General features: G+C 38.7%; 8 protein-coding genes across 8 annotated transcripts; 4 read left to right on the forward strand and 4 right to left on the reverse strand.

Annotated features, from left to right (window-relative positions):
- Positions 1 to 853: 853 nt before the first annotated feature.
- On the forward strand, positions 854 to 1,783 carry LOC135693074 (uncharacterized). Its single transcript, XM_089110051.1, has 2 exons — positions 854 to 973; positions 1,438 to 1,783. Exons 1-2 carry the CDS (start codon positions 870 to 872, stop codon positions 1,781 to 1,783), a joined length of 450 nt encoding a protein of 149 aa, XP_088966177.1. The 5' UTR covers positions 854 to 869.
- A 2,204-nt stretch (positions 1,784 to 3,987) lies between these two features.
- On the reverse strand, positions 3,988 to 4,823 carry LOC135689271 (uncharacterized). Its single transcript, XM_089110047.1, has 2 exons — positions 4,700 to 4,823; positions 3,988 to 4,570 (listed from the first exon to the last, which is right to left on the reverse strand). The coding sequence occupies exons 1-2, from the start codon at positions 4,768 to 4,770 to the stop codon at positions 3,988 to 3,990; spliced, it is 654 nt and encodes a 217-aa protein (XP_088966173.1). The 5' UTR covers positions 4,771 to 4,823.
- Positions 4,793 to 25,676, reverse strand: LOC135692227 (uncharacterized). The gene is made up of 3 exons (XM_089110052.1): positions 23,019 to 25,676; positions 22,210 to 22,464; positions 4,793 to 4,813 (listed from the first exon to the last, which is right to left on the reverse strand). The coding sequence occupies exon 1, from the start codon at positions 24,668 to 24,670 to the stop codon at positions 24,269 to 24,271; it is 402 nt and encodes a 133-aa protein (XP_088966178.1). The 5' UTR covers positions 24,671 to 25,676; the 3' UTR covers positions 4,793 to 4,813; positions 22,210 to 22,464; positions 23,019 to 24,268.
- Positions 9,428 to 11,636, forward strand: LOC135692231 (uncharacterized). Its single transcript, XM_089110050.1, has 3 exons — positions 9,428 to 9,529; positions 11,080 to 11,193; positions 11,313 to 11,636. The coding sequence occupies exons 1-3, from the start codon at positions 9,449 to 9,451 to the stop codon at positions 11,634 to 11,636; spliced, it is 519 nt and encodes a 172-aa protein (XP_088966176.1). The 5' UTR covers positions 9,428 to 9,448.
- Positions 12,751 to 18,208, forward strand: LOC135695676 (uncharacterized). Its single transcript, XM_089110120.1, has 3 exons — positions 12,751 to 15,658; positions 15,805 to 17,461; positions 17,665 to 18,208. The coding sequence occupies exons 1-3, from the start codon at positions 12,751 to 12,753 to the stop codon at positions 18,206 to 18,208; spliced, it is 5,109 nt and encodes a 1,702-aa protein (XP_088966246.1).
- On the reverse strand, positions 19,592 to 21,329 carry LOC148959518 (uncharacterized). The gene is made up of 2 exons (XM_089110049.1): positions 20,269 to 21,329; positions 19,592 to 19,877 (listed from the first exon to the last, which is right to left on the reverse strand). The coding sequence occupies exons 1-2, from the start codon at positions 20,699 to 20,701 to the stop codon at positions 19,756 to 19,758; spliced, it is 555 nt and encodes a 184-aa protein (XP_088966175.1). The 5' UTR covers positions 20,702 to 21,329; the 3' UTR covers positions 19,592 to 19,755.
- On the reverse strand, positions 24,674 to 25,006 carry LOC148959519 (uncharacterized). The gene has a single exon (XM_089110121.1). It carries the CDS (start codon positions 25,004 to 25,006, stop codon positions 24,674 to 24,676), a length of 333 nt encoding a protein of 110 aa, XP_088966247.1.
- LOC148959520 (histone-lysine N-methyltransferase SETMAR-like) lies at positions 25,668 to 26,749 on the forward strand. The gene is made up of 2 exons (XM_089110122.1): positions 25,668 to 26,030; positions 26,366 to 26,749. The coding sequence occupies exons 1-2, from the start codon at positions 25,668 to 25,670 to the stop codon at positions 26,747 to 26,749; spliced, it is 747 nt and encodes a 248-aa protein (XP_088966248.1).
- Positions 26,750 to 27,953: the final 1,204 nt, after the last annotated feature.

The following is a 27,953-nucleotide window of genomic DNA, read 5'->3' on the forward strand; positions in this document are numbered from 1 at the left end:
CAGTACTTTCTTTGCCCCCAGCCTGGGGACTGGCCTGCTCAATTCTATATGAGACAGGTTCAGTATAACATTCCTGAAAACTTTCCATCTTGCTTGAAAAACATTATACCAATGATTGGTCCTCTGCATATTCAGCTGAATGCGAGAGAATGTGTTTGCCTTCTAAACATTGACTTCTTTAAAATGTTCTATTCCTTTATCTTTGGGGATAAAAAGCAACTTGCAAACAAGCCAAAACCATGGAGAATTTCTTTGCTGTTAGAGATACTTTATAGTGGGTGGACACTCATCAGAGAACAAGTAATTGTCATTTTCTCCAATTGCAAAAGCATAGAGTTCTTAACTCTCTTGAACATCTTAGACAATTACCTTCCACTTGTACTGTCTATCTACTCAGTCATCTTTAAAACTGGAAGAACCTCTGAGTACCTGGATGCAGTGTTGAGGTGTTGGTTAATGTTCTTTTGCTACAAAAGACATCATTATAACAAAGCTCCTTTGGTCTGGCTAAGTAATATTCTGTTTTGGAAGGCTAACAATCATCCACTTTTTCAAGCTCTTTTAAGCAGCCTCAATGCTTTTGATGAATACCCAGTGGAGAACTTCCACTCTCTCTTAAGATCACAAACAGTGCATTCTAATGATGCTGAACTGATCTCAAGAAAGGCCAAAGGAGTTGACAGCAACAAGACAACATCAGCTAAATTTTCATCAGCATTTGCGAGGCCAAAAAAATTCAACTTCAGCAGTTCAAAACTCAAACAGCTAAAATCAAGGCATCCAAATTTATTTTCAACATTTTAAAAAGTATAAAGGAACAGCCAAATGCAGCATCCCAAGTCAATCGCCCAGCAAATCGGCAAAAAGGCATGACATATTGGAAACTGCCTCATATATATGGAAAAACCATTGTTTCATTGAAAGTGCTACCAGTAGGATTTCAGTTTGCAGGGAAGGAACCAAATCCTTTAAGGTTTGTAGCACCGAGAGCTGGGCAAACTGCCAAATAGATAAAAACACTTTAGCAAAAAATTTTTAAAAATTGTTTTTAGTGCATATATAAAATATAAGTACTTTGCTTAGTATACAACTGTTTACAAGTATACAATATCCAAAATCATATACCCTTGGATTTGTTTCAATTCCTTGTCCTATTCACCTAGCCAATTTCAAGTTTAGAAATAAACTCTTTACTGATTATTTAAAATGAGCTGGTGTCAAAATCAATTTTTTTTAGTATTGTCAAGTTAAAAATCTATAGCTACTTATCGAATAACAACTAAATGCAAAGTAAAATATGTTTTGAACCGAACACAAATTATTGCTAGGTCTCATTGTCTCATAATAATTGCCTTCAAAATTACAATAAAATGATATGCTCCACTTATACGAAATTTTTATAAAATGTCTGGAACTTAAACGAAATTTTCGTTGTAGCAAATGCGACTTAGCCGACTGTACACACCAAGAGACAGGATCTGGCATCATATTGTTCCAGACATGTGGGCACTCCTTCCACACTGAATGCTTGTCCGGTGAAGAGAAACGGGCATGTACAGTTTGCAGTGAGGAGATTCTCAAGGCCATGAAGACCCTAGCCTCAACAGCGAAGGAATCTATCTTCAATCCAGACATCAAAGAAACTCCAACGTCGAATGCGCACGAAGATGATGACATTACCAATGATGAAATTGTGGAAGAAGACAACCTGGACGCTGCAGAATCGTGCCTACAAATTCAACAAGAAATTTGTAGCTGGGGCCTTATAAATGGTCCTATTTGAATTATTAAAAACTCGAAAATCGATTTTACTAAAGACAGAAAAGTGGCCTAGGCCTCTAAACTATGCTATAAATTATTGATACAGTAAACTCCATTTAAATTTCGACCAAAACATGTGAAAATTGTAATCAAAGCCCCGTGGGTATTAACATTCTGCTTCATCCAGCTACAACCCCCCATGCAACATTTTGTGTTTCTATGACTAGAGTTTACAGTATCGATGCACGTGAAAATACCTGTTGCCAATCCATCACAGATTCAAAACTCTTTGCAATAGTTTTCCCGTCAAAATACAGCTCCCTGTAGAATAAACTCAGCAAAACACGTCTGTCAAATCCCAGAATTCAACCATGATAACACGGAAAAGGCCGATGGCGCAAGATTTGACAATTCCCTCCATAACTTTCGCAAAACTTGAGATCGCGCGTTTGCTCTTTCTGGAAATGTGCGTCGGGGTCATTGGATTAAAATAGCCAAGTTTTATCCCATTCCCCCACTGTATGTGTGATCAGATTCTTTTTAAAGGGAGGGGGTTCATGAGGCCAAAAAACGTGCTTTTTGAAGACTTTCTCGCAACCTTATTGGTTCAGTTCGAAGACGATTCCTTTCCTAGTGATTCCTTTCCTAGCCAATCAAGATTTGACGCTTATGCTGATGCCAATGAAAGTGGATGAGGAGCTACTGATGGCATCAACCCCATTGGAGGTCCATAGCTGGCCTCAGAAATTCAACATATTAATTGCCTTGGACTTCAAGCAGCCTAATATGCTATTAAATCATATTGCAGAAGCAATAAATTTAAACATATTAGGATCATGTCTGACAATCAGACAACTGTGGCATACAAAAAATCTAGACATTTTCATGATAATACTGAATGGCAGCTCTTACCTATGCATTTCAATACTATTATACGCTCACTGAAGTTTATGCCTACAGTTGACTTATTTCCTTCCAGAGTGAACCATCAGTTAAATAAATATCAAGCAGTGAGGGCAAGCATATCCAAGGTTTCCTTTTATCTTTCCTTTCCTTCGCATCTTTTTGGTACTTATCATATTTGCTTTTCCACTTACAGCTGTGATGAGAAAAAGAAGAAACTGCTGCCCAGCCCGATTGCTATCAAGCTTATAAATTTAGCTACTGCCTTGATTTTTGACACATTTGCTGCAAAGAGATGGCGTGGATGTAAAACGGCTGCATGTGACATCATTTCACATGCTTGGTCAGAAAAGCGCTTGTCGAGTTCACTTAGCATTGTATCTAAAAATGGAAAGTAGAGCTGTCATCTGAAGCATTCCAAATCTGATTCACGATCTGGTCGATTGCATGGGACACTTGATGTTTCAAGAATTTTTTGCCGATCTGTGACACGAGCTGGGAGTGTACGCCCATGTTTCGATTGCAAAGCTGCTGATTTCGGATTGGTGAAGCATGTATCCAGAATTTGACCGCCACACTTTTCAGCAAAAGAAGTCGCTTCGGTGAGGAAGTTTTCAAACTCCTTGTCAGAATGAAATGATTCCATCATAGCTCTCAGATCTCGAATGGCAGCCACTCTAGAAGCGAGATCCATATCTTTGTTTTGGGGATACTTTGAAGCATAATGACTCAACGAAAAGCATTTCTTGAGTATGCAAATATATAAATCGAAATTGCCTAAGACGAACCAGCAAACCAGTTGCTACATTAGTGTGGTGGTCGGGAAGCTCCTTGAACATTGACAACAGGACAGGGTACACATTCAAAACAACCTCTAAGTGGTCTGAGCGAGCAGACCACCTTGTATCAGGGAAGGAATGCAAAGCGATCTTTCCAGAAGTGATTCCTTTTGCCTTCAAGTGTTTTCGTAGACTTTGTGTCTTTTAGGTGACCCTTCCATGAAGTTATATATGTCTCCAATGGTTTCAATGATTGCTTTGATTGTTTGTACGTCTTTTATGCTATGCTCAAGAACAAGATTAAGTCTGTAGGCAAAACAATGAAAATATATTGAAAATTCGGCACCAGCTTTTGTCAAGTGCTGCTGCACACCTTCGTTCTTGCCAGACATATCTGCAGCACCATCAAAGCCTTTTCCAATTAGATTTTTCAGCGGAAGCTTGAGGTCATCCAATGTCTCAATTATAACTTCAGCAAAAGATTTCCCTTTCAGGCTGCACACCTGCACAAGCCTGATACACCGTTCAATTATTTTAAAATCTGTCACATACTGAAGTATAATTGACATGAAGGATTTTTGTGAGAAGTTACTTCGTCACACTCAATAGAAATGTGGTTGGCTACACATACTTCGTTCCAGATAATCTCAGTGATTAGGTTACTGAGAATACTGATCATCTCATTCTGGCTCATGTGGGAGAAATTTGTAACGTTCTGAGGATGAGTATCCATCCATTTCCTCAGGGGTGCATGGTACTTTGAGACAAACTCGTGTTCTTTCAAAAAATTCCCTTTATTCTTGGAATCTGTTGATTCGTCATGGCCACGAAAAGCGGTGTTCTGTTTGGCCAAATGTCGAACAATATCGAAGATTGTCGCAACGATATGTTGATTCTCGATCCTTTCTTCCTCCTTTCTAGCCCTCATTTTATGGGCAGCGTCATTAAGCTGGACGTCTATAGGATTAGCTGACGTGAAATTGTGTCTATGCTTTACAGAGAGCATATGCATCTTTGAATTCGCATGTTTCGCTAGTTTCCCCTTCTCTCCTGCAGCATTTTTCCAATTACCAAATCCAGATTTTGTGAAGGCATCATCTGAGCTCCCAGCATCATCAGTGCTCTTGCTGCGATTTTTAGAATGAAATGGAAAAACATTCATCAATTCAGGAAACAACAGCTCAAAAACCTGTTCTAGAAAAACAAAGAAATGAGTGACTAAAGAAGGGCAACATGATTGAAATAATTTCTCTTACCAAGCATCTGCAAACGAAGCAAAACGCAGCGTCTTGTGAGATAGAATATTCAAGCCAATTGAATTCTTCATACCACTTTCTTTGAAACTTAAACTTTCTCCCTGCTTGTTCTGTCTGTGGAAAATAAAATAAAGGTCTTATTGGACCAGTTTTAATGACAAAGGCTCTGTTCGCTTCATTCACGATTTCACAAGATGAATCTCTTCCATAAAACATTGGAAACTCGAAGATTTTAGGACTCTTTGCTCGGCTAGTTGTTGGTCATTTGATGGCAAACTAGCGGGAGTTGTCGTATGAGCGGACACAAAACGTCATGAATCATAGAGCGTTACATTACAGGATAGACAGGATGTAATAAAGCAAACCAACACTTTTCAAAAAATTCCATTAGAATACCAGCCAGTATTACTTCTAGACATTTGTGATTAAGATCCATTATAAATTATGGCAGAAGCATCTGTTTGTCTTTCAAAGGAATCAGCAATCAGCAATTCAGTTACAAAACCGAAGATCTATCAACATATCATTCTGTTTCAGTATGAGGGCATTCAACAAAAGATAGCCTAAAAGAAATATTGGTGCTTTGACAATTTTTTCATGAAGTAATCTTCCATAGCCTAAAGTGGCAGTTTCTAAAGCATAAAGTTTCGGGGAAAATGAAATTACTTGATGTTAGATGATGTCAGACACAGATACAGACTCAATATCATTTGTTATCTTAAAATTTTTTTGCATCAACTGAAGTCTGATGAAGGAATTCCATTGCGACACCATCACTAGAGTCGATTCTCACTGGATGCCCCAGGAACCAAAAGTATGTTGGGTACCAGAAAACAGCATATCAATTTTCTATATTGGGTTCAATCAATTTAGGAAATGATATGTCTCCACCTTCATCACTTTCTCGTATTTTCTCAATCTGGCACTGGCAGATGATTCTGTGCTATAAGCTTTTGTAACAAGCTACATTTCTTTAGTATACTTTATATCCCCTCTTTTTATTCTCAGCACTAAATACATCTTTGAGGTGAAAAGACTCTTCCTTTGCATAAATAGCTGCGCTAGATATGAAGATCTGCTGTAGAATGAGCCTCATCTTGTGCAAAGCTTAAGTAATTTTCAACAAAGTCCATTTGCAAGACTGCAATCTTGATATCGTTGTTTGAGGCAAGCTCCTTGTCACACTGGTAGCTATTACCCTACCAATCATCCCTAGTTTGGCAATCATTCCGGGAGAGGGTAACACATACCTTGCATATAAGTCACTATCTGGATGATGCAGAAAAATTTTTGAATAACGTGGAATTCAAGCAACATGGCTATTAATTGCAAGTATCATATTCTCATGGTTAATGCAGGTGCAGACATTTGAAGGGGCTTGTGAAGGGGTGGTCGCTGTCCTGCGTATTTACTCAATCCTAATTTAACCTAAGGGTTTTCTTCCTTGAATATTCCATATCCTTCTTTGATGCTCATATACATGTGTCTTTCATGCATTTTTATCTTCCCATCTTCAAATTTAACTGTCTTTCTTGGTGACGTCCTGCTGATGTCTTCACGGACATAAAAGTTCTTTATCGATGAAATTTTATCTGACTTCAGGATAACAGACGTTTATTGATAGATATTGCTCTACTGGATCCTTTAATACATTTGCCAGCCTTCTGATCGCTAAAACTCTTTTGCTTGGGCAATTTTAACAATTGTGAAGCAATTTTAACAACATTCACCGCTTTACTAAGTGAGCTAATGCGTCTGTAACTCCCTGGCTCCTTTGATTGGTTGGAGTCAACCTTACTGAAATTTTGTGGGACTGTTTTCTTAGTGTCTTTTTTACTTTTTTTCATAAAGTAGCACTTTCCTCTTGGCAAGACCTTCAGCCTCAATCTTTCTTATCTCTTAAGCTCTGTATTTACGACTGTATGCAGCATTTTTTTCCTTATCTCTTTTTGTTTTCTGCCTTTCAGCAGCACTTAATCGTTTTTTTGTTTCTTTGTTAACAGGAGCCATTTGCATCAAAATGTAGGTTGAACACAAACCAAAACCTTTCAAAAGAAGATCTCTCTCGAGCCTGTAAGATAACCAAACCTACCAATTATGCTAGATTTGGTTTCTTCCCTGTTTCCATGTTTACCAACATGGTAAGAGATTTACAGCCTCATTTTTATGAGAAGCTAGTATTCTTACACATCATTTAGTATTCTTTATGTCTATAACTTATATCTGGTAGCCAAATAAAGAAATTAATTCCTTGACATTCTCTACCTAAATCCAACCCATTAGTCCAATGTTACCGATGTATTGTGACTGGCGTGACAAAACTTGAGGATTATTTCTTTGTAAAAAATTACTAGGCTGATCAATTTCAGTCTCTAGGAAAGCATGGACTTTTATTTGAAAGCCAAACTATGCTGAAACAAGAATTAAAAGGTGACAAATGAGAGTACTTTTATTCTGAAGTGTGACTCACATGACCATTCAGAGAGGGTCTTTTCAGTGTGGCATTACGTAATTATTCATCACTTAAAAAACTTGTTTGACTGCCTAGATATCCCTCATATAAAAAGAATGAACAAACATGAAAATAACAACAAAATCTCATTTATTTAAATAAAGAGAGCTTTTTCCTAAAAAATGGTGCAAGTGTCTGTTGATGACCTTTAGCAAAAGTAAGGTCAGGTATAGCCATAGCCACGCCCATTACCAGCAATGTTGGGAAATAAAATCATAAATATGCTCAAGCAAGGTATTTCACCACTCAAAAAGCAACTTTTCACATTCAAATTCCAAAACATTTTTTCATCAAGATGTGTCTTTTCTTTGGAATGGCTGTTCTTGCTCAGTACTGCCACCTTTTGCCAATTCTTTCATAAGATATGGTAGGAGAAAGTAGGCAGGGTCTCCAGGCAAACATATAGAAACAGGCGCTTTGACATCAACTAAAACTTTGGGACAGCTTGGAGTTGATCAATCTTTAAGCATTTCATTCATCATTTGCATTACATTTACAAAAGAAAATTATTTGGTAAATTACTTGATAATAACTTAATTTCAACACTATTTGAAGGATACTAATTAATGATCAATGTTGTATTTTTATTTATTTTGATCGATGTTGCGTTTTTGAAACTGACATATATCTACCTTTGTGGATTTCTCTCAGAGCAACTCAGATTATCAGATGATCGAAAAAATATGCTTTCCATTAAAACACAATTAAGCTGCTCCATTGTTGTGTATATTTCGATACAGAGAACTCTTAAATGAGAAACATCCATGTAATTTTTTGTGATTTGTTTAGTAACTCTTCATATGGAGAATGATGTCACTTTGTTCTTGTTATTCAAACTTCGACTTGGTGATACAAGATTGCTCCTCAAACCTGCTTGAAAGAGGATAGCCTCTAGTGTCTAACTGTGGGTAGGGGTGGTATGGAGCAGTTGCTGCCGTTAAAACAGTATCAGTAACAGGCAAGGAAGGATCAGGAAATGATGAACAAAAGAATCACGGCAAAATTACTTGAGATAGCTTGCAAAAATTTCCGTTTGACAGCTCGGTTTATCTCCTCAACTTTGGCACCTCATCTTTGCTTCTGAATGTGAGGTTCAAATGTGCCTCTCAATCAGCCGGAGAATTGAAAACAGTGCTAACTTGCTGTTTCAGTACGGAATATTTTTCTGTAGCACCCTTTTCTTCCTCAAATTGATTTAATGATGCGATCAGCTGGCAAATCGGCCATTTTCTGCTTGGTGGTGATGCCTCTAAGTCCTTTGCAAGTAACACAGTTTCTGATAAGCGATGATACAAGTCCTTTGCTTCCTATGATCCAGAAGCCAGCACTTCGAATGGCACCTTCTGTTAACCTTCGTCCTTGATGTTTTGTCTCTTCATGATACCAGTGTGCCTCCAGGTCTGTGATGTGGCAATTTTGTGGTAGGACGGTTGGATGTCTTTGATTCTAGGGCACTTCTTGCTGCTCACATCGGCCACCGACACGTATCAGACCATCTTGTCCTATGAATGTAGCAAGGCTTTGAATGGCATTGCCTTTTCCAATGTGCTGGCTGTTTTGCAAGCATTTTATTTCTTGTGAGTAGCTTTCCCTTTGAACAGTTGCAAAGATTACATGTGATGCTGATTGGAGAGTTCCTTTATCTGGTTGTAAGCTGAACTGTTTCCAGCCTACTTCGTCCCCATTCTGGAATCCTCTAGCAACTTGAATCAAACTGGGGATTGATCTTCTCCAATTTGAGAACTTCTTGAATCTATGACTGCCAAGGCCATGTGGTTGCAATGTCATCTTGAAAGCAGAAGGTTCTGGTCCCACTTCAAAATCCGCAGCTGGCTCTACCAGGTTAAAGGGCCCTAGTCAACCAGTATGCATTGCATGTTGTAATAAACGCAAAACAACCCGTTGAAACAAATAGCACGACTTGGATCAGACTTTTTCTTCGCATCAAATTTTGTCTAGGAGAAATAGACGAGAAAGAATGAATGTGTCAGGAGAAGATAAATCAGTTTTTGATGAACAACTTCAGGTAATTCAATTTTGATGTTTTTATCATGACAATAATAGAAACGCTACTAAAATTCCAATGGCGGCTTAAATTTTTTTGTACACGCATGGCGGCCTAAAATTTTTGAACGCTCTATGACTATTCTCTTTATACTAAATTTCAGTGAGAAACTTGCATCTGCAGCACAGCATGTTACAAAAAAGTTGAAAGAAGACCGGTTGCCAATAAAGATATGGAAGATAAATGCTGCGATCGGTGTCTTTGTGGGAAGAAGAAACCAGGTGTAATAACTGGATGGTGCAAGAATGGAAAGGTTTGCGATCAAACGAATTATTTACTGATTTCCTACAATTTACCACAGAAAGGCAATATTCTGTTATTCAGGCTAGTATTCTGGTTATAGACCTCAAAATAAGTGCCAGAGCTAGGCAGCCTGCGTAAGTGTAACAGTGGTCACTTTGAGTAGTCAACGAATTGAGAGTGAAGACAAAAAGCGAGCAACTCCTGTTGAGGTTAATCACTGACTGAATTACTAAGCAATAGGCTAAGTGTTATATACAAACGAAAGCGAGGTTAGCATGATAATTATGTATGTTAATTAATGGCATATGATCCTACTACAGTCCATCGGTTCTACGTAAAAAAGGAAAAGAAGTGGAAGGGATTTTTTTTTTGCACCACAAGTCCGATATTGAGTTCCTTCAAAATATGCTGTAAGAGCTTGAATGGTTGAAGTTTCGTAGTGGCAACATTTGGCAGTAAAGTTCATGTTCCGATCATGAAATTGGATTTCAGATGCTGCAGGGGAAATTTCGCCGGCAGTTTTGGTGAGATGATTTTTACCAAAGATTATCTGTTCTTGTAACTGCGGGATAACAAGCATTTGAAATCGATAGACTTTTGCGTTGGGAAACTTCAAAGGAACCGTTATTGTGCCACATGGGCGTAGATGCGAACCATCAGGCGAAAGGATAGCGTGATGTGAAGAATCGAGAGGTTCATTGGATTGGTTATTGCCAGCGGATGTCATTATCTCTTTGGCGAATTCCAATGAAACTGAAGAAGCAGGAAAGCATGTTGCTACGGGCATTGTGATGTTGCGATCAGCACAAACAACAGGAAGGGCCAATATGCTTCTTTCCTCCTGAACAATGGAGTTGTTTGGCGTTGTGGAAGAGGGCGTTGATGAGTCACGAGTGCCGGAGGATGGCAAAGGCTGAGGCAACTTGTTCCTTGGGTGGTGTTCATGAGTTTTGGAAATGATGAGTGATTGAAAATGATTGAAATCGCGGCAAATATCAACTGGGCAGTTCTTCGTAAGGAGCTTCAGGCAATGTTGCTTGAAATGCCCTTTTCCTTTACAATATGTGCAATCGAACATTGTAGCGTATTCGGCAAAATCGTCGAAAACAAGAAATAGAGCGACGGTTGACCAGAAATCTTTTGAGGGTCCTCCACCAGTGGTAACAGGGGTTAGACTTTCTCCAAAACCCTTGTCACTTCGAGTAGTCAACGAATTGAGAGTGAAGACAAAAAGCGAGCGACTCGTGTTGAGGTTAATCACTGACTGAATTACTAAACAATAGGCTAAGTGTTATATACAAACGAAAGCGAGGTTAGCATAATAATTATGTATGTTAATTAATGGCATATGATCCTACTACATAAGTCGGGGGGAGGGGTCTTCAAAGTTTACTTCTTGTGTACTTCAAAGTGTACACCTTTAGTCGGTAACCAATTAAAAAAGAAGCTCTTGCAGTATGGGGGCTTCATCTCTGTCAGGGAACTTGAAAAAAATTTGAGGTACATGTGCCTTGTGCACTAATTTCATTGTGATTTTAATATGTGGCAATTTTTCTCTAGCCAAAATCAGCTGGTCAGGAAAATCAAGACCTTATAGCTACAAATGCACAGCATATGGCAGATGGTGCAGAGAGAATGGAGGCTGAAATAAATCATGCCAGACAAAGAATAGAGGTAATTTTAGCACTCAAATATAAATATACTCTGTGTTACTGAGGATTTGATACCAATAATTGAGTAAACACTTTTCAACAAATAAAGATATAATAAAACTTTCTTATCATCTTCTTTAGGATATAATACAAGACCTCTCACATGATGTCCTCAAACAGCTTTTTGTGGAATTTGCAGCAGTTGGTACAGGGAGCGAGGAGTATGTCAGGGATTTGATATTTTCAATTTCTAATCCTGGAGTGGCCATAGAAAGACCAAACTCTCAGCCTTGGTGTAAGTGTGGTGTATGTTTTTCAATGCCTGACCCTGAGGAAAACAAGTGCTGTGGAAGGGTCATATGTGTAACCTCATACCAACTTTTCAACAAGATTTGCATTGACAGGGATGTTTTAAAGTTGCAGATTATGGCAAACACCGTGCAGAACCCATGGTGTTTACCATGAATGCATATCGAAAAGCAGGTTATCAACAATTTACCTTGTGGAAATATGGTAAATTTGGAACTGGAAACAGGAGAATTTTACCATCATGTGTGGTTAACATGATAAGAAAAGCATACCCCTCCCAAGATGATGTATATATGGGGTTCAGACATTCATGAGAACTCTAAATAATTTCATTGTGAGGCAAGACAGGTATTAATATGCTAATGTTAATTTATGTTAATGCTAACTATACTTAGTAAACAAAATGTTTACAAGCACATAAAGAGGTTAATTGAACTTTATATATATAATAGGGAATATAAAAAAGCAAAAATTGTGTTAAACACTTCCCTTTTTGTGTCATCACCATTATAATCTTTTTTAAATTTGTTTATTGCAAATGTGAAGGAAAAAATTGGTCAAGGTAAATTCTTGCATGACAATTGCAATTGTCATTGTAGATCATCAGCTTCTTTGGTTAGAATTCCACAGGGGATTAAATATACCTCCAACGTGTACAACTTTTTCAGAACTGAAGCAATCCTATTGATGCAGAAATTCTAACCTTTTTGTCGGAACTTTTCCATTGCTTTCGGGCATTTTTCTTCTTACCATAATTGCGTAGTGATTAGTTGCTTTTCCTGCGGTTCACTTAGATTGATCGCATGGTGAACTCGTTAGGATCGCGGTAGAACCTTTAACATTGCTTATTTACTCTAAAACTTGGCTACAGATACATGTTTAGGTAAATTTAGTTATAAGCGTTCAGCGTGTTATAGGCATGCAGCGTTATTTCTACATAAAAATTGCTGTTAATTAGCTTTAGTTGACGTAAAAATGCACATGTTATTCTTGCTTCTTATTGGTAGTTAAAATTGGAGAATTTTTGTGGCGTTAATCAGAACCAGGGACTGTATATTTAAAAGAGAGCGCGTTAATTGTGAATTTAGATGCATCGTAAGATGTAAACACGATGGTTGATACCAATGAACAAGGTAGCAGAGCAAATTTGTCTTGCTATTCTCCAGCATTCATCTTAAGATACTTCTAAAAATCTTTAGAATTAGCAACTGGGGAGTTTATAGTCCCAAAAACTGGTCCACCGAGCGAAGATTGGAAGTAAACAGATGCGATGGGTGAACTGCCGAAGTTGAAGAGAATCCGAGGAGGCCACAGAAGTTTTTCGTCAAGGCTGATAGCAAGAGTTGAAGACAGCAAAGACGATGTGAAGAGCTTGAGGCAACTGGAAATTCAACTGAAAGAACAACTAGAGACCCTGAAACCACTCGACGAGAAGATACTCAATTTGATGGTCAGCGAGGCTAGAGATGACGACGAAACCAATGAGGAGCTAACTAGAGAAATAGAGGAATGCGGTAGCTTCAAAGAAAAGGTAAATTTGGCAATTATTAACATCAAGGACTATTTAAAACCTTTTTATGAAGAGTCAACTCCAAATTTAAGAAGAAGCGATTCTCAAATTTCTATAGACAGTTTAAATTCAAGTAGCTCATCGTCATTCCGGAAAGTAAGAGCCAAACTGCCAAAACTAGAGCTAAAAAAGTTTTCAGGAAGGCCACAAGACTGGCAGGAATTTTGGGATGGGTTTGTCAGTGCTGTACATGGAAATGAAGAACTTTCCGTAGTCGATAAATTTGCCTATTTAAGGTATTATCTTGAAGATTCGGCTAAAAAAGTCATTTCCGGATTCGAGCTAACAGAAAAACATTACCAAGCTGCATTAGATTTATTGAAGCAACGATTCGCAAAACCTTCGTTAATTAAAAAGGCGCATATCAAGGATCTTATTAATGCTCCAGTAGTATTTAACGAAAGGAATGTTCCTAGGATGCGTGAATTATACGATACAATTGAAACGCACTTCAGAGGTTTAGAAGCGCTCGGTGTAGATCAAGATAGTTATGCGACCATAATTGTACCTACACTAATGGAAAAAATACCCGAGCCCGTTAGATTAAACATGATAAGAGGGACAAAAAATTTCGAAGAATGGGACATTGAGACAATGCTCGCATCTTTTCGCCACGAGTTGAATGTTAGGGAACAAAACTTTTCCGTGCTCTCAGAAAAGCCGGTAACGAAACGAGACGATGGATTCAAACCGAGGCAACCGACCAAAACATCAGCAAGTGCACTCTTGTCGGGTAACGAAGGCGATAAAAATTGGAAGAAGGCTTGCGCATACTGCTTCGAAGACCACGAAGAATTGGATTGCAGCAAAGTGCAAGACATCGAAGAACGTAAACAAATTATTTTGCGTAGCGGTAGATGTTTTTGTTGTTTAAAAAAAGGTCATCGTGCTTCTAAATGCAGAGTTAAGGTTGTTTGCAAATTTTGTAAATTTAAACATCATTCGTCTATTTGCACTCGTAATAACAATTCTGTGTTGGACAAGACTTCTCCTAAGCCCAGCGCACCACCCAATTTAATAAGCACCACATCCTGTGTAGAGAAGGTTGACAGCGGGGGGAGAGCGGCATTGCAGACAGCCCAGGCTATTGTTGTAGGTAAACCACAAGTGAGGGCAAGAGTTTTGTTTGATACAGGTTCTCACAAGACTTTTGTTACTCGGGGGTTAGTAGATCACTTAGCTCTAAAGCCCATTAGAAGGGAACCCCTTGGGATTAAGACCTTTGGTTCCAACAATGTGGATGAAGGCATGAGAGAGATTGTGGAGATAAAGTTACTGCCAGTGAGAGGAGAGGGATCTGCAGTTAAATTAAATGCCTTTGTTGTTGATCATATCTCTGAAATCTCAAATGTTCACCCTGAAATTGTCAAACATGAATACGCTCATCTTGCAAATGTTTGGTTTTCAGATGTAGCTTGTTTTCAGGATTCATTAGAAGTAGACATTTTGATTGGAATAGATTTTTTTCACGAATTTCAAGAGGACAAGGTAATTCGAGGGGAGCCAGGACAACCAGTGGCAGTAAAAACAAAACTTGGTTGGGTTCTTTCTGGACCATTAGATGGTAAGAACTTGATTTATACTGACAATGTGAATACAAACTTGATTGTTGATTCCTCGTGTCACCTAGCAAGTCAGACAAATGTGCAAATGGATCATGAAATTCAAAAATTATGGGACTTGGAGACTTTAGGCATTAAGAATACTGATGAAGTTTATGATAACCTTCTTGACAACGTTGCATTCACAGGTGAAAGGTATTCAGTGAAGTTGCCTTGGAAGATGGGGCACAAACCTCTTCCATCTAATTTTGCACTTAGTCTTTCCAGGTTAAAAGGCCAATTAAAGAAGTTAAGGAAAGAGCCAAAAGTCCTTGAATCTTATGACCAAATTATCAAGGAGCAGTTAGACCAGCACATAATTGACAAGGTGACAGAGCTAGAAGTGCCTGAGAAACAACATATCTTACCTCATCATGCAGTGATTCGAAGTGAAGCCGAAACCACAAAGGTAAGAATTGTTTTTGATGCTTCTTCGAAGGAACACAAGAGCTATGCATCATTGAATGATTGTCTTCATGTAGGCCCGCCACTAACTCCATTGCTCTTTGATATTTTATTGAGATTTCGTGAATTTAAGGTTGCTATGGTTGCGGACATTGAGAAAGCCTTTCTAAATGTTGAAATAGACACCTCAGATAGAGATGTACTCAGATTTCTTTGGGTAAAGGATGTAAATGACCCTAATTCACCTATCGAAGTATATCGATTTAACAGAGTTGTTTTTGGAGTTAATTCATCACCGTTTTTGTTGAATGCTGTCCTCAGATATCACTTGTCTAACTATCAAGAGGTGGACCCAGAGTTCTCATCAAAACTTTCTAAGAGCTTCTTTGTAGATGACCTAGTATGTGGAGCAAAAAATTTGACAGATGCTAAGGAACTGTTTATTAAGTCAAAGCAGAGAATGAGAGAGGGAGGTTTTAACCTCAGAAAATGGAAATCAAGCAATATAGAGCTACAGAAGGAGTTCCAGTTAGAAAGACAGGCAAATAGTGAGAGTGAAGAAACTTATGCTAAGGAAACATTGGGTGTAGCAACACAAGAAGGTAAACTAAGGTTTTAGGTGTAGCATGGGACATAATATCTGATAAGTTTGAGTTTGACCTAAAGAATTTTGGAAACTTAGAAAGTAAGGTCACAATTACAAAGCGAGTGATGTTGAGTAGTCTTGCTAAGCTTTTTGATCCACTAGGATTTTTAAGCCCATTGACAGTCAATGCAAAGATTCTTTTTCAGGAATTGTGTTTGCAAAAATTAGACTGGGATGATGAAATACCAGATGAGCAAAGGAAGAAATGGGAAAGCTTAGTCAATGATTTTCATTCTGTAGGCATAATTTCCTTGCCACGATGCCTTTATGACAACACTAAGGACAATGTTAGAAATTGCACTCTACATGGATTTGCTGATGCCAGCAAAAAGGCTTATTGTGCAATGGTGTATCTTGTATACGAGACTGATCAAGGCATTTTTTCTAATCTCGTCTGTGCGAAAACTCGTGTTGCACCACTTAAGGAATTGAGTATCCCTAGGCTTGAATTAATGTCGGCTAAGATTTTAGCTACATTAATGAATGTTGTTGACACAGCTTTGAGTTCGCAGGTAGAAGTCAAGGAACGTTTTTGCTGGTTAGACAGCAAAACAGCACTGTTTTGGATCAATAATGCTGGTCATTGGAAACAGTTTGTCCAGCACCGTGTTGAAGAGATCCTCAAACTTTCCAGCAAAGAAAAATGGGGCCATTGTGTAGGAATCTGCAACCCAGCAGACATTGGCTCAAGGGGAGCGCTACCAAGTACACTTAAGGATAATAGACTTTGGTGGAATGGACCTCATTGGCTTTTGCTTGACAGAAAATACTGGCCCTCAGAAACGTTGTTAGAAAGCAGTGAAGAAGTTGCAGCTGAGAGAAAAAAATCAGCAGCAGTTACAACAGTGGTACAAGAAACTCCACAAGGTATGTCTCAACTTATCAAGATTGATAAATTCAGTTCATTAGATCATTTGCTGAGAGTTACATCGTGGGTCTTACGGTTTATCTCAAATTTGAAGGCAAAAGGGGAAAGAAGACCAATTAACACTAATGAACTAGATGCTTCAGAAATTTTATCTGCAGAAGCCTATTGGATTGTTGATGCTCAAGAAGTATTGCAAAGGGATTCAAAGTATAAACAGCTTGCTATAAATTTAGGCATCTTTAAGGAAGGTAAATTGTTAAGATGCAAGGGAAGGTTAGGAAACTCTGACATAGATTTTGAAGGCAAATTCCCCATAATTTTGCCAAGCCATCATAGATTAACAGAGTTAATTGTTCATGCTTGTCACAAAAGAGTCCATCATGATGGTTTGAAAGCTACTCTTGTTGAACTTAGGGCACGATTTTGGGTGCCAACGGGTAGGCAATATGTTAAGACATTGATTAACAGTTGTGTTAAGTGTAAGCAGGTCCAAGGAAAACCTTATTCGTCTGCACAAGCTGGAGATCTGCCACCTTTTAGGGTACAAGAGACCAAACCCTTTTCTAATGTGGGTATTGACTTTGCAGGTCCGTTGTATTATAAGTCGAAATCAAATGAAATGCAGAAATGTTATATTGTGCTTTATGTTTGCTGTACTACCAGAGCTTTACATCTAGATCTTGTAACTGATCTTACGGGTTCTGCCTTTATTCTTAGTTTAAGAAGATTTGCAGCGCTGAAGGGCACTCCAGATATAATAAATACGGACAATGCGCAAACGTTCAAATTTACTCATAAGTTTTTAGATAAACTTACACGTGACCATTCAGTGTTACCATATTTGCAAGCAAAAAGGATTGTATGGAAGTTCAATTTGGAACGCTCACCCTGGTGGGGGGGGGTCATTTTGAAAGAATGGTAGGTACGGTAAAGAGGTGTTTGAAAAAAGTGTTAGGAAATGCTAGAATGACATTTGATGAACTTTCTACTGTGCTTGTTGAGATACAATCTACTTTAAACAACAGGCCATTGACATATTTATATGATGAACTCGGTTATCAACCTTTGACACCATCTCATTTAATTTATGGTAGGAGACTTCCTCAGATATCTGAAGGAATTGCTTGTGACTCTGATAATCTTGATGAAGATACCACATCTCATACCAAACGATTCTTGTATTTGCTTAAGAAACTAAACCACTTTTGGTCCCGATGGAGAACCGAGTATCTTGTAGATTTGCGAGAAGTGCATAAGAAGAATGGATTCAAGGAATCAAATGCTGCAGTCGGGGACATGGTACTAGTGAAGGAAGATAACGTGAAAAGAGGCCAATGGAAGATGGGCGTGATCGTTCAGTTAATCAAGGGAAAGGATGGAATAGTAAGAGGCGCAAAGGTTTGTGTAAACGGAAGAGGTAAGCCAGAATTTTTAAATAGACCTCTACAGAAATTATTTCCATTTGAAGTACAAAGCAGATTGGCGAGGAAAAACATTATAGACGAGGAAAGTGGAAATGGGAAGGAGCATGAGAATAAAGCGGATGATCCAACCCCAGTAATCCCTGCTACTAGACCCAAGCGCGCCGCAGCAAAAGACTCGCAATGGAAAACTCGTCTTATTCTTGACTCTACATGAGTCAACGAGGGGAGTGTGTCGGAACTTTTCCATTGCTTTCGGGCATTTTTCTTCTTACCATAATTGCGTAGTGATTAGTTGCTTTTCCTGCGGTTCACTTAGATTGATCGCATGGTGAACTCGTTAGGATCGCGGTAGAACCTTTAACATTGCTTATTTACTCTAAAACTTGGCTACAGATACATGTTTAGGTAAATTTAGTTATAAGCGTTCAGCGTGTTATAGGCATGCAGCGTTATTTCTACATAAAAATTGCTGTTAATTAGCTTTAGTTGACGTAAAAATGCACATGTTATTCTTGCTTCTTATTGGTAGTTAAAATTGGAGAATTTTTGTGGCGTTAATCAGAACCAGGGACTGTATATTTAAAAGAGAGCGCGTTAATTGTGAATTTAGATGCATCGTAAGATGTAAACACGATGGTTGATACCAATGAACAAGGTAGCAGAGCAAATTTGTCTTGCTATTCTCCAGCATTCATCTTAAGATACTTCTAAAAATCTTTAGAATTAGCAACTGGGGAGTTTATAGTCCCAAAACTTTTATCTTAAATACAATGCATCCTTTGCCTTGATAAAGCATAATATTTCAGTGGACCTTTTTTTAATAACAATACAAATTACTGTCACAAAAATACCTGCCCAAAAATAAAATAAAATGTTAATATTTGAAACATAGAAAGAATAGAAGATTTGTTTTAAAAATTTGCTATTTGTACTCTATGAAGAGGTCAACCTTTATTTTTGTAAGTTGGTATGTATTGCATCAAGTGTTGATTTTTGAAAGAATGTTACGGTACATGCAATTTCATCAATTTAAATCTGTTTTAATCTCGAAACTCTATCTTGAATTAAAAGTTCTAATGGAGGTGGTTGAACATTCGGATCAAAAATTAGTGCGATGCGTTTTGGATCATCTTGCCTAATGGTATTTCTTTGTAGAACTGTTGCTGTCCTTTCCTTTCTGGCTTTCAGTACACGTGAAAGCAAGCATGTCATGTATTCATACTGCTTTGCAGTCTTGACTGGTTCTGCATGGTATGTTTTGGTCCTTCTATTGTACTTTTTCTTGAAAAGTTTCTTACCTGCCCTTGATACGGCTAGTGGTCTGAACAAATGAAGGTTGTGATCCATGGCCGCTAGAGCAATCCTTGCAATAAAATAAATATACTCGAAGGCAACTCTTTTAGGGGCATACTTTTTGAGCATGCTGTTACAGTTTTCTACATTGCCTGTGTGTCTGAATCTGCAATAAAATTCAAGGTTGGCGAGGAATTTTTTGTCAAAACAACTGACCTAAGTGCTTCAGCTGCTTTTGATTCTTTGCACAGAAAGGATTTTGGCTCTTTTTCTATTAGAGGCCCTTTAGAGGTTCTTTTTCTATTAAGGATTTTGTTCTCCTTCGTCTATTGCATGCACTCGGAAGATAGCCATGTGTGTTCTCCACAGACAAGATGCACTGTGCCAAACCAGCAGTCTTTAAGTTTCTTTAACGTCGCCATTTGCTACTTGACGTGAGTACCAAAAATGATTAACAATGCTTGGTATTTATTCTTTCAATCCTTCACAGTCTTTTCCCTTTGAAGCTTTGTGCAGCTGTTTGGATAAACTTTTAGCCTTATGCCAGACATCAAGGCTATGCATAAGTGCCTTGAGTTCTGGATGTTTTCCTACAAAAATTTATTTAACACTTTTTTGAAATATTGAACAGGTAAACATTGAATGGATAGAGCTAATAATACAAATATTTGCACTTCAATTATGTATCTATCTATCTATTTATCTATCTATCTACCTATCTATCTTTTCATGTATCTATCTATCTGTTTGCAAAAGCTATCAGTGCATAGAATTGTTTTTCCCAATTATGAGCAGGCAGAGTGGCAGAGGGGTTTATTAATTCTTAAGTTGGTAAATCTGTATGCAACCTATACCAACCCAGGACAAAAGACTTTCATGGGATACTGCTCAAAAACTATTCAATAATAGAATGCAACCTCTAAACTTGTCATTTATTTTTTAACCTTATATTTGGACATTACCTCCCAAATGTGATATTACCTTTCAAATCTGATAAACGCTTTATAATAGAGCTTGATGCATCAGTCACAACTTCGGACAAACTGAATGTTTTCATTAGTCTTTCTAGTAGTCTCGTCAACCCTTCACGTTCCATATTCGGAGAGTGACCACCAGTCTTTCTTCTATCCAAAACTTCTAGATCGATAATGATTCCAGTCAACTGTTCCATCAAAACATACACACAGTACCGGGCACTGAAACCTGGTGAATCATTCCTGCCATCACCAATTGGACACAAATCTTTGTACAGTGTCAAAATACTGGAAGTATTTTGCTTTAACTCAGTCCAGGCATCTAAGATGGTAGGTATGATAAAAAACCTTTGATTTCTGGTGAATGTGCTTTGGCTGGGAATCTTAAGTTTTAGAAACTTAGATAGCAATGCAACTTTTCCATAATGATTTCCTGACATCACAACACAGGCAATTAACAAAATGTCATTTGTAAATACAGGTGAAGGACTTGCTACATTTACTTCCTCTAAGGAACGCCACAGCCCTTTGTGCTTTTTGACACATTCCCTTCTCAAACTGATCCCTTTATTACTTTGTCAAAATTTACATGTTCTTGGCATATTTGGCCATTTGCAAAGGCAAAATTACACATGTTGCATTTCAGTTCAATCAACTTTTCAACAGTAACTATAATTCTGTCCCGGTTCACAATATCAGATACAACCATATCTTCTTTAAACATTGCTTGCAGCATTGACTCAAGTTTGCTGTTTATTTCTTTCACATTGCTATTAAAAGGTGCAAAAATAGTGTTGTCCATATTAAAAGTTGTGCAAAGTTCCATTTCCTGTTCTTCTAAAAAGGTCCTATTTAAATCTCTCTCTTTATCATGAATTTCATCAATTTGGTTCCCGGGATTTTCAAGAAATTCATCATCAGACCAAAACTCAAGGTCACTATCAGAAGTTAACAAAGAACTTGAATCGTCTGGATATGAGCTTGATTCATCTGAGGAAGTGCTTTGACTGTCTGAATCATTTGAGGAGTTGTCAGACAAATGATCAGATGGTTTAGTTTGTGAGCGAACCATGAAAACGAGGCTACGATATTGATAGGTGTGGCAAATTGGAACTTATTATTATTATCTAAACGCTAGCGCACAGACGTATCTACACACTATTGAAAACATTCATTCGAAAAAACTCTTGCAAAACGTCGTTGTATTGACATTCTCACGAAGATTAAATCTTATTCGAATCATTCTTGCTGTACTGTTTTTCTGATGATTTTATGGTTTTCTAAAGACAACCAGGTGATTTCTTTCCATATTTCTCTCGTTCGTCAAACTATCAAACTATTTATCTTACATTTATTCTGAATATATACAGTCCTCTAGAACTTAACTCTTGCGAACCACTCTGTGGTACCTTTTACCCTACAGCGTTTACGCTCGTTATGTTTATGTTTACGGTTGAATCTGATTCTAAGTGGGGTTTCTTAAATAGTTTGCCTAAAAAATTAATGAATTAAAACTAAAGATAAATAATAACTTAACAACGAAACCTTTCTTTCAGGAAAAAATTGAGGTATTGAAAAAACCTTTGGAAAAAATCATAGCTCGACTTTTAGATTACTGGTACACAGCAATGTGAAAGTGAATCTAAGCATAAAAAGAACTGGTACAAGCCCTTGAAAAAAAATTCAAGAGCAATTCTCATGATAATTTGTTTCCAGAAGAAGGAAAGGGGAATATGAAGCCACCCTCAAGCGAATAACAGATAATTGAATGCACACCTTTTTTTGCCCCTACTTTGCATGGTTATTTTCAGAGGTACTTTCAAGAATAAAATTCTCATATTTGGCAGAAAGACTTGAAATGTTTGTTAACACAGTTAAAATATCTTTTTTTAACACAGTTAAATAATTTTCACTTAAAAAGTATCCATAGAATAGTATCAAAATTTACCTGTGTGAGGATAAAGGATCCCTTCTAATGAATTAAAACTTTCATTCATTTTACTCATTCTAGTAGCATGAAAACTCTCAGCAAGAGTGCTACCAAGAATAGATTTAGAAGATTCTTCTTCCTCGTTTGAATGAGTAAATTGTTTTGTGTCTGATCCAAAATCACCTTCAGTTGTTTGTTCAGAAGTCATGGTTACTGGAAACTCCAATGTCCGAGCACGCTTTGGAAATCTTGGTGTAGATTCAGCAACAGGTACTGCAATAATGAGATCAATGTTCCAACACAATATTTCACCAGGCATTCATTATGTGATCATTCTCCAGGCAAACATGTCATAATATTAAATGAAATATCCATTATTGATCAAGCTAAGAGAATTAAATAGAAATCGCAATGAAACTTTTTTTGCTTAATAATAAAGTACTTTCTTTGTTCTTAGCAAAATTATGCTATCTATTTTGCTAGGTATCTTATTTATTTCACATGGACTACAGTTTTGTGCTTCTGAAAGCAAGAAAAGATATAGTATTAATACCATTTACACAGTATAAGTAATTCATAGTATAAAAAATTCCAGTATACACAGTATAAATAATTCCACTTACAATTCTTCAATCCTGTCGAACAAGCACTTGGTGATTTGAAGAGACTTATACTGGTAGGTGCCTCAACAGTTTCTTCTTCTTGTAAAGTTGAATTGTTGATATAAACATCAACATTAAATTTAGCTGTATGAGATTTAATTATAATAGACTATAAATTAATTTAAAGTTTGAGAACGAAGGAAATAAAAAAAATTATAAATTTACCTTGAATCTACATTGCATTGGTTGGAATGTGATAATTCCTTCGTGTAGCAGATCAATATGTCCAGGAGAACTTTTTATCGTTTCGGCTGTTTGTCGATGGAGTAGATGATTAGCGGCTAAGTTTAAAAGATATAGCCCAAACTCATTGTGCAAAAGAAGTTTTTCATTCGTGCTTGCTTCTTTTCTCAAACCATTCCATCTCAACAGTGTTGTCTCATTGATGTTTATCATCGTTCTGCATTCAAGCTTCTTTGGGCCTCCCATTTTGAGTTAAGTCTAAACTTAAATTAGATTTAGAACGTGAACTACAAAATTTGTTCTCTATCAACCATACGCCATTTTTTATGCATGGCATAAACTCTGGATCACAGGGAAACAAGGCCACAAAAAGAGCGCAAGGCATCAGAGTTGACCAGGACCTTGATTGACTACTTCTTTGCCGCTTTCTGGATTGTGCTTAAGGAAAGCTGTTCCCTCGAACCAGTTGCTGGTTTTGAGATTTGAAGCTGAAGACGGTCTCTGAGCAAAATCGGCAGGATTGTCAGCAGTGTGTACATAATGCCATTGGATGGGGCTGGTTGACTGCCTGATCCTGTTTAATCTAATAGTTACATATGTCTAAAAGCGTCACAAAGTATTGTTGATATATCCATAGACAACTTTGCTGTCTGTGTAGAACATTGTTTCTTGAAGCGGGATGTCAATTTCCTTGTGGATTGTCTCCGCCAATTCTACAGCCAGAACTGCAGCACAAAGTCTAGGAATGGTGTGGGCTGGTTTTGGGGCGACTCTCGACTTGGCCATAACAAAGCCTGTCTTGCACACAGTGCCATAAAAAACTCTCAGATAGCGAACAGCACCAATTTGCTACAGTAGATCCATCACGAAAAATAGCCATCTCCATCCTAGTAGCGGTTTCCAGCAACGAGTCAGTATAACATCTGGGAAGCATTAAGTTGTTCGGGGCTTCAATTGATGATACCCATGCATTCCATTTCACCTTCTTTTCGTCTTCAATTGGATCGTCTCATCCCACTGTTCCTGTGGTCAGTTCTCTAACAAGCAATCTGCCTTCTAGAGTGACTGGTGCCACAAAGTCAAACGGATCATATATGCTGTTGACAATGGAGAGCAAACCTCTCTTTCTAAACTGTTTCTCCTTTGAAGGAACTTTAACAAGGAACGTGTTGTCTTTTAGGTCCGAAACAATCCCAAGACTTCTTTGAAAAGGTGGCTCGTCTTTGGAGAGGTCAATATCCTTCAGATCTTCTGCTATGTCTTCTGTGTTTGAATGCAGCCACGACCTTCTGAGAGTTCAATGCTACTTTGTGCAGATTGATACTGCTTTCCGGCAACATGGACTTGCTTCTTTTCAGAAGATCAATGTCTTCTTCTGGAGTAGCAGTGCCAATGAGTCTGTCGACATAGAAGTTCATTTTCATAAAGTTTGCAGCATCTTCGCCATATTGAGCTGCCCCTTCCTCTGCTGCCTTGGCCAGAAGGCCAATGGCCACGGATGGTGAGGGTTTGTTGCCAATGACATGGACATTTATTCGGTAGTCTATAGGCTCTTTTGACAAATCGTTACCTTCAAACCAAATGAATCTCAAGTAGTCATGGTGTTCTTCTCTGACGTAGAAGTAGTAGAACATCTGCTAAATGTCAGCCATCACTGCTACTGGCTCTTTACTGAACCGTAAAAGGACTGCAAGTAGCGTATTGTTCAGGTCTGGTCCAGCTAAGAGGGCATCGTTCAAAGACACGGCATGGAACTTGTCGCTTGAGTCATAGACAATTCTGATCTTGTTCGGCTTCATTGGATAAAAGACCTCAAAAAATGGAAGGTAGAATACTTCTTGACCATCCTTTAGGGGTGGAGCAGGTTCAGCGTGGCCACTGGCAAACATGTTCTGCATAAAGGCTTGATACTGCTCTGCTAATTTGGGTTTTGACTGCACCCTGCGTGTAACGTTTCGGAACCTCTTCATTGCAACTGATCAATTGTTCCATAATGGATTTATTTCAGGCTTTAAAGGGAGCGGCATCTCCCAGTTGCCAGCAGTATTTTTATTTGCTTCTGTAGTAAGAATTCTCATGAATTGCAGGACTTAAATGGAGTTTGCTGGGACGTTGTCTGCACTAGAGGTAGCAAATATGTCTTCAGATACTGTGACATGACTTTGACACCAATCAGCATTGCTGGCTGCTGCAGCATGTAAGCAGCTTTCTATGATGTTGACCCACCCAAGATCAAGACGTCGTGCGAATGGTGCATTTTTTGGTCCATCAATTATGCTCCCAGACTTTGTGTCCTTGGAGAACGTCCCTCTCAATGCGTAGTGCGATAGGTACATCAGGCTCAACTGGCTCCATCTTCTCGGTTATGCTGCTTAGGTGTGGGTAGGCCTGCACTTCGTCTGGGACTGGAATTTCTGGATAGTTATCCAGAATGTTGCTGCACTCTCTTACATACGAGGGCCATTCAAAAAGTTTCCAGATATAAGAAATCTGTTATAAAGAAATGTACGTTTCTGCTAAAAATGAAATCATGTAAATAACGTATTTTGGAAGTTATGTTTACATAGCTTGAAAAACATGAACACAGCTGAATTTTAAATGTGAATAGCTCGATGTAATCACTATTCAGTCATGGAGCTCCAACGCACTCAATGGCGGGCTATGATTTTTTATGACTTTAAAAGTGGATTAAATCAAAGGCAAAGCCTTGAACGACTTCAGGCTGCCTTTGGAAATGAAGCACCTTCAAGGACAACTGTTTACGACTGGTTTGCGGAATTTCGAAGGGGCAGGAACTCTTTGGAAGATGACCCCCACTCTGGGCGTCCAACAACAGCAACAACAGAAACCAAAGTGGCTGCCGTACGAAGAATGATAGAGGAAGATTCAAGAGTAACGGTCCTACAAATTGCTGAAAGTGTTGGAATATCATCGGGAAGTCCCTACATGATGTTCTTGGACTCAGCAACATCCTACATTATGTTCTTGGACTCAGTAAAGTTTCTGCAAGATGGGTGCCACACATGCTGACAGATGAGCAAAAATGCAAGAGGGTGCAATGGTGCCGCAAAATGATCGAAAGATTTGACAGAGGGAGGTCAAACGCTGTTTGGGAGATCGTCAGTGGGGATGAAACTTGGATTTACAGTTTTGACCCAGAAACAAAACAGCAGTCTCAGCAATGGACCCCAGTTGGACAAAAGCCCCCGCAGAAATTTGCCCGTTGCCGCACCGTCGCCAAACAGATGATTGCAGTTTTTGTCTCTCGTGTGGGCCATGTGGCAACCATTCCACTTGTAACGCAGCGAACAGTTACTGCTGCCTGGTAGGTGCGAGACTGCCTTCCTTGTGTTCTTGCTGCAGTTGCTGAAAGGCGCCCAAGAACTCGACACCGTGGGATGCTGCTGCATCATGACAACGCTGCAGCGCACAGAGCAAACGCTACACAGGAATTCCTGCAAATGGAGAAAGTACAACAGCTAGATCATCCACCTTACAGTCCAGACCTGGCTCCCTGTGACTTCTTTGTGTTCCCTCTTATCAAGTCGAAGCTCCGTGGGGTGAGGTTTGACACCCCTGATCTTGCAGTAGAGGCAATTTTGGAGCACATCCAGGCTATACCACAAACAGAGTGGGCTAACATGTTCCACAAATGGTTCCAGCGCATGAAAAAGTGCATAGATAATGCTGGAGAGTACTTTGAAAAAATGTAGATAAAACTGTTTAGTTAGTATTGCCGCGTATTAGTATAACCGGAAACTTTTTGAATGCCCCTCGTATCGCAGCTTGATAACAACTTTGTCATCGTAGGACTTGGCCCTGAGAGACATTGTGCTTCTTCCTTTTATGAATTTTTCTCCCGCACATGTTTTCATCCTGTACCCTGGTGCATCTCCCAAAACAGCCAGCTTATCAAACAGTACTGGCTTGGCCAGGTTCGAGTTACTCTGGTCATCAATGATGGTGTAAACCATACTGGATTTTCCATTGCTGTCCTTCAGTACTTCAACTTTGCATATCTTTGAGCATGATCTGCCTCCTGGTATATTTTTGCACACAGATGTACAGGCGTTGCTGACTGCGGTTGCTGCTGGTGGCTCTTGATGTTGTGCTTCTGATGTTGTGTGGTCATGTCCTCCCCACCGTCTTCTTGCCGAGAAGCGGGACTTCGAGTAAAGCCAATTTGCATGGCGGATATATGCCTCTCAATGCTGCATATCAAGCATTGTATGGGTTCTTTACAGTCTCTGGCCTGATGAGTCATGGACAAGCAGCACTTGCAGCAAATCTTGTTCTTCATGAGGATATGTTTCCCTTCATTGATTGGTTTCTTTTGAAACACTCTACAGTCTCGAAGAGCATGGCTGGCATTGTGGATGATGCATGTCTTTGCTGGATCAGTCTCCAACGGCAGTCCTGAGCTAGGAACAGTTGTAGTCTTGCTTGTACTGGCCACGGTGTTGTAGAATGGTTTTGAGGATGTCAGCTTCTCTACGTTTGTGGTTGATATAATGAAACTGACATTGTTTCTTCCATGCCAATGAAGTTGACAAAGACTTTAAAAGGCGGGAACACAGCATAAATTTTCCCTTATATATGACGATCCTACTTTCATCTATCTTCCTTGCAAGGGGTAAGGTAGCTTTTCTACTATCTTACAATGGCATTTCGGTGAATCAAGAACGGCTACTCCTTTGTACACGCCGTTGTCATTTGCAGTTCAGACTTCTAGCAGTAGCTATGACAATTGCTGCAACTTCTCACGGTCTTTGGTGTTGAATTTTGGAAATGTTTCCAATCTCGTCAGCAAATTATCTTCTATCACCTTGGCACTCCCATATCTCTTCTCTAAGGTTGCCCATACAATTTGCAGGCCAACCTATGGCTTTTCGATATTGATTGCCTGCAGCGGCACTA

Source organism: Rhopilema esculentum, chromosome 9 (assembly GCF_057945365.1).
Source record: "Rhopilema esculentum isolate cy_ngs chromosome 9, ASM5794536v1, whole genome shotgun sequence".
Classification (NCBI taxonomy): Eukaryota; Metazoa; Cnidaria; class Scyphozoa; order Rhizostomeae; family Rhizostomatidae; genus Rhopilema; species Rhopilema esculentum.

Bases quoted from the DNA above. Each gene is read 5' to 3' on its own strand.
- LOC135693074 (XM_089110051.1), top strand. From the start codon at position 870: ATGACATATTGGAAACTGCCTCATATATATGGAAAAACCATTGTTTCA. The intron at 974-1,437 runs GTTTGTAGCACC...TTTTCGTTGTAG, and splicing joins AAGGAACCAAATCCTTTAAG to CAAATGCGACTTAGCCGACT.
- LOC135689271 (XM_089110047.1), bottom strand. From the start codon at position 4,770: ATGAAGAATTCAATTGGCTTGAATATTCTATCTCACAAGACGCTGCGT. The intron at 4,571-4,699 runs GTAAGAGAAATT...TAAAAATCGCAG, and splicing joins GCTTCGTTTGCAGATGCTTG to CAAGAGCACTGATGATGCTG.
- LOC135692231 (XM_089110050.1), top strand. From the start codon at position 9,449: ATGGAAGATAAATGCTGCGATCGGTGTCTTTGTGGGAAGAAGAAACCA. The intron at 9,530-11,079 runs GTTTGCGATCAA...ATTTTTCTCTAG, and splicing joins GATGGTGCAAGAATGGAAAG to CCAAAATCAGCTGGTCAGGA. The intron at 11,194-11,312 runs GTAATTTTAGCA...CATCTTCTTTAG, and splicing joins ATGCCAGACAAAGAATAGAG to GATATAATACAAGACCTCTC.
- LOC135695676 (XM_089110120.1), top strand. From the start codon at position 12,751: ATGGGTGAACTGCCGAAGTTGAAGAGAATCCGAGGAGGCCACAGAAGT. The intron at 15,659-15,804 runs GTAAACTAAGGT...TTGATCCACTAG, and splicing joins GGGTGTAGCAACACAAGAAG to GATTTTTAAGCCCATTGACA. The intron at 17,462-17,664 runs GTGGGGGGGGGT...AATTTATGGTAG, and splicing joins AATTTGGAACGCTCACCCTG to GAGACTTCCTCAGATATCTG.
- LOC148959518 (XM_089110049.1), bottom strand. From the start codon at position 20,701: ATGTCAGGAAATCATTATGGAAAAGTTGCATTGCTATCTAAGTTTCTA. The intron at 19,878-20,268 runs GTAATATCACAT...AAATTTTTGTAG, and splicing joins GCGTTTATCAGATTTGAAAG to GAAAACATCCAGAACTCAAG.
- LOC135692227 (XM_089110052.1), bottom strand. From the start codon at position 24,670: ATGTTCTACTACTTCTACGTCAGAGAAGAACACCATGACTACTTGAGA.
- LOC148959519 (XM_089110121.1), bottom strand. From the start codon at position 25,006: ATGAAGAGGTTCCGAAACGTTACACGCAGGGTGCAGTCAAAACCCAAA.
- LOC148959520 (XM_089110122.1), top strand. From the start codon at position 25,668: ATGGAGCTCCAACGCACTCAATGGCGGGCTATGATTTTTTATGACTTT. The intron at 26,031-26,365 runs GTAAAGTTTCTG...GCTGCCTGGTAG, and splicing joins ACATTATGTTCTTGGACTCA to GTGCGAGACTGCCTTCCTTG.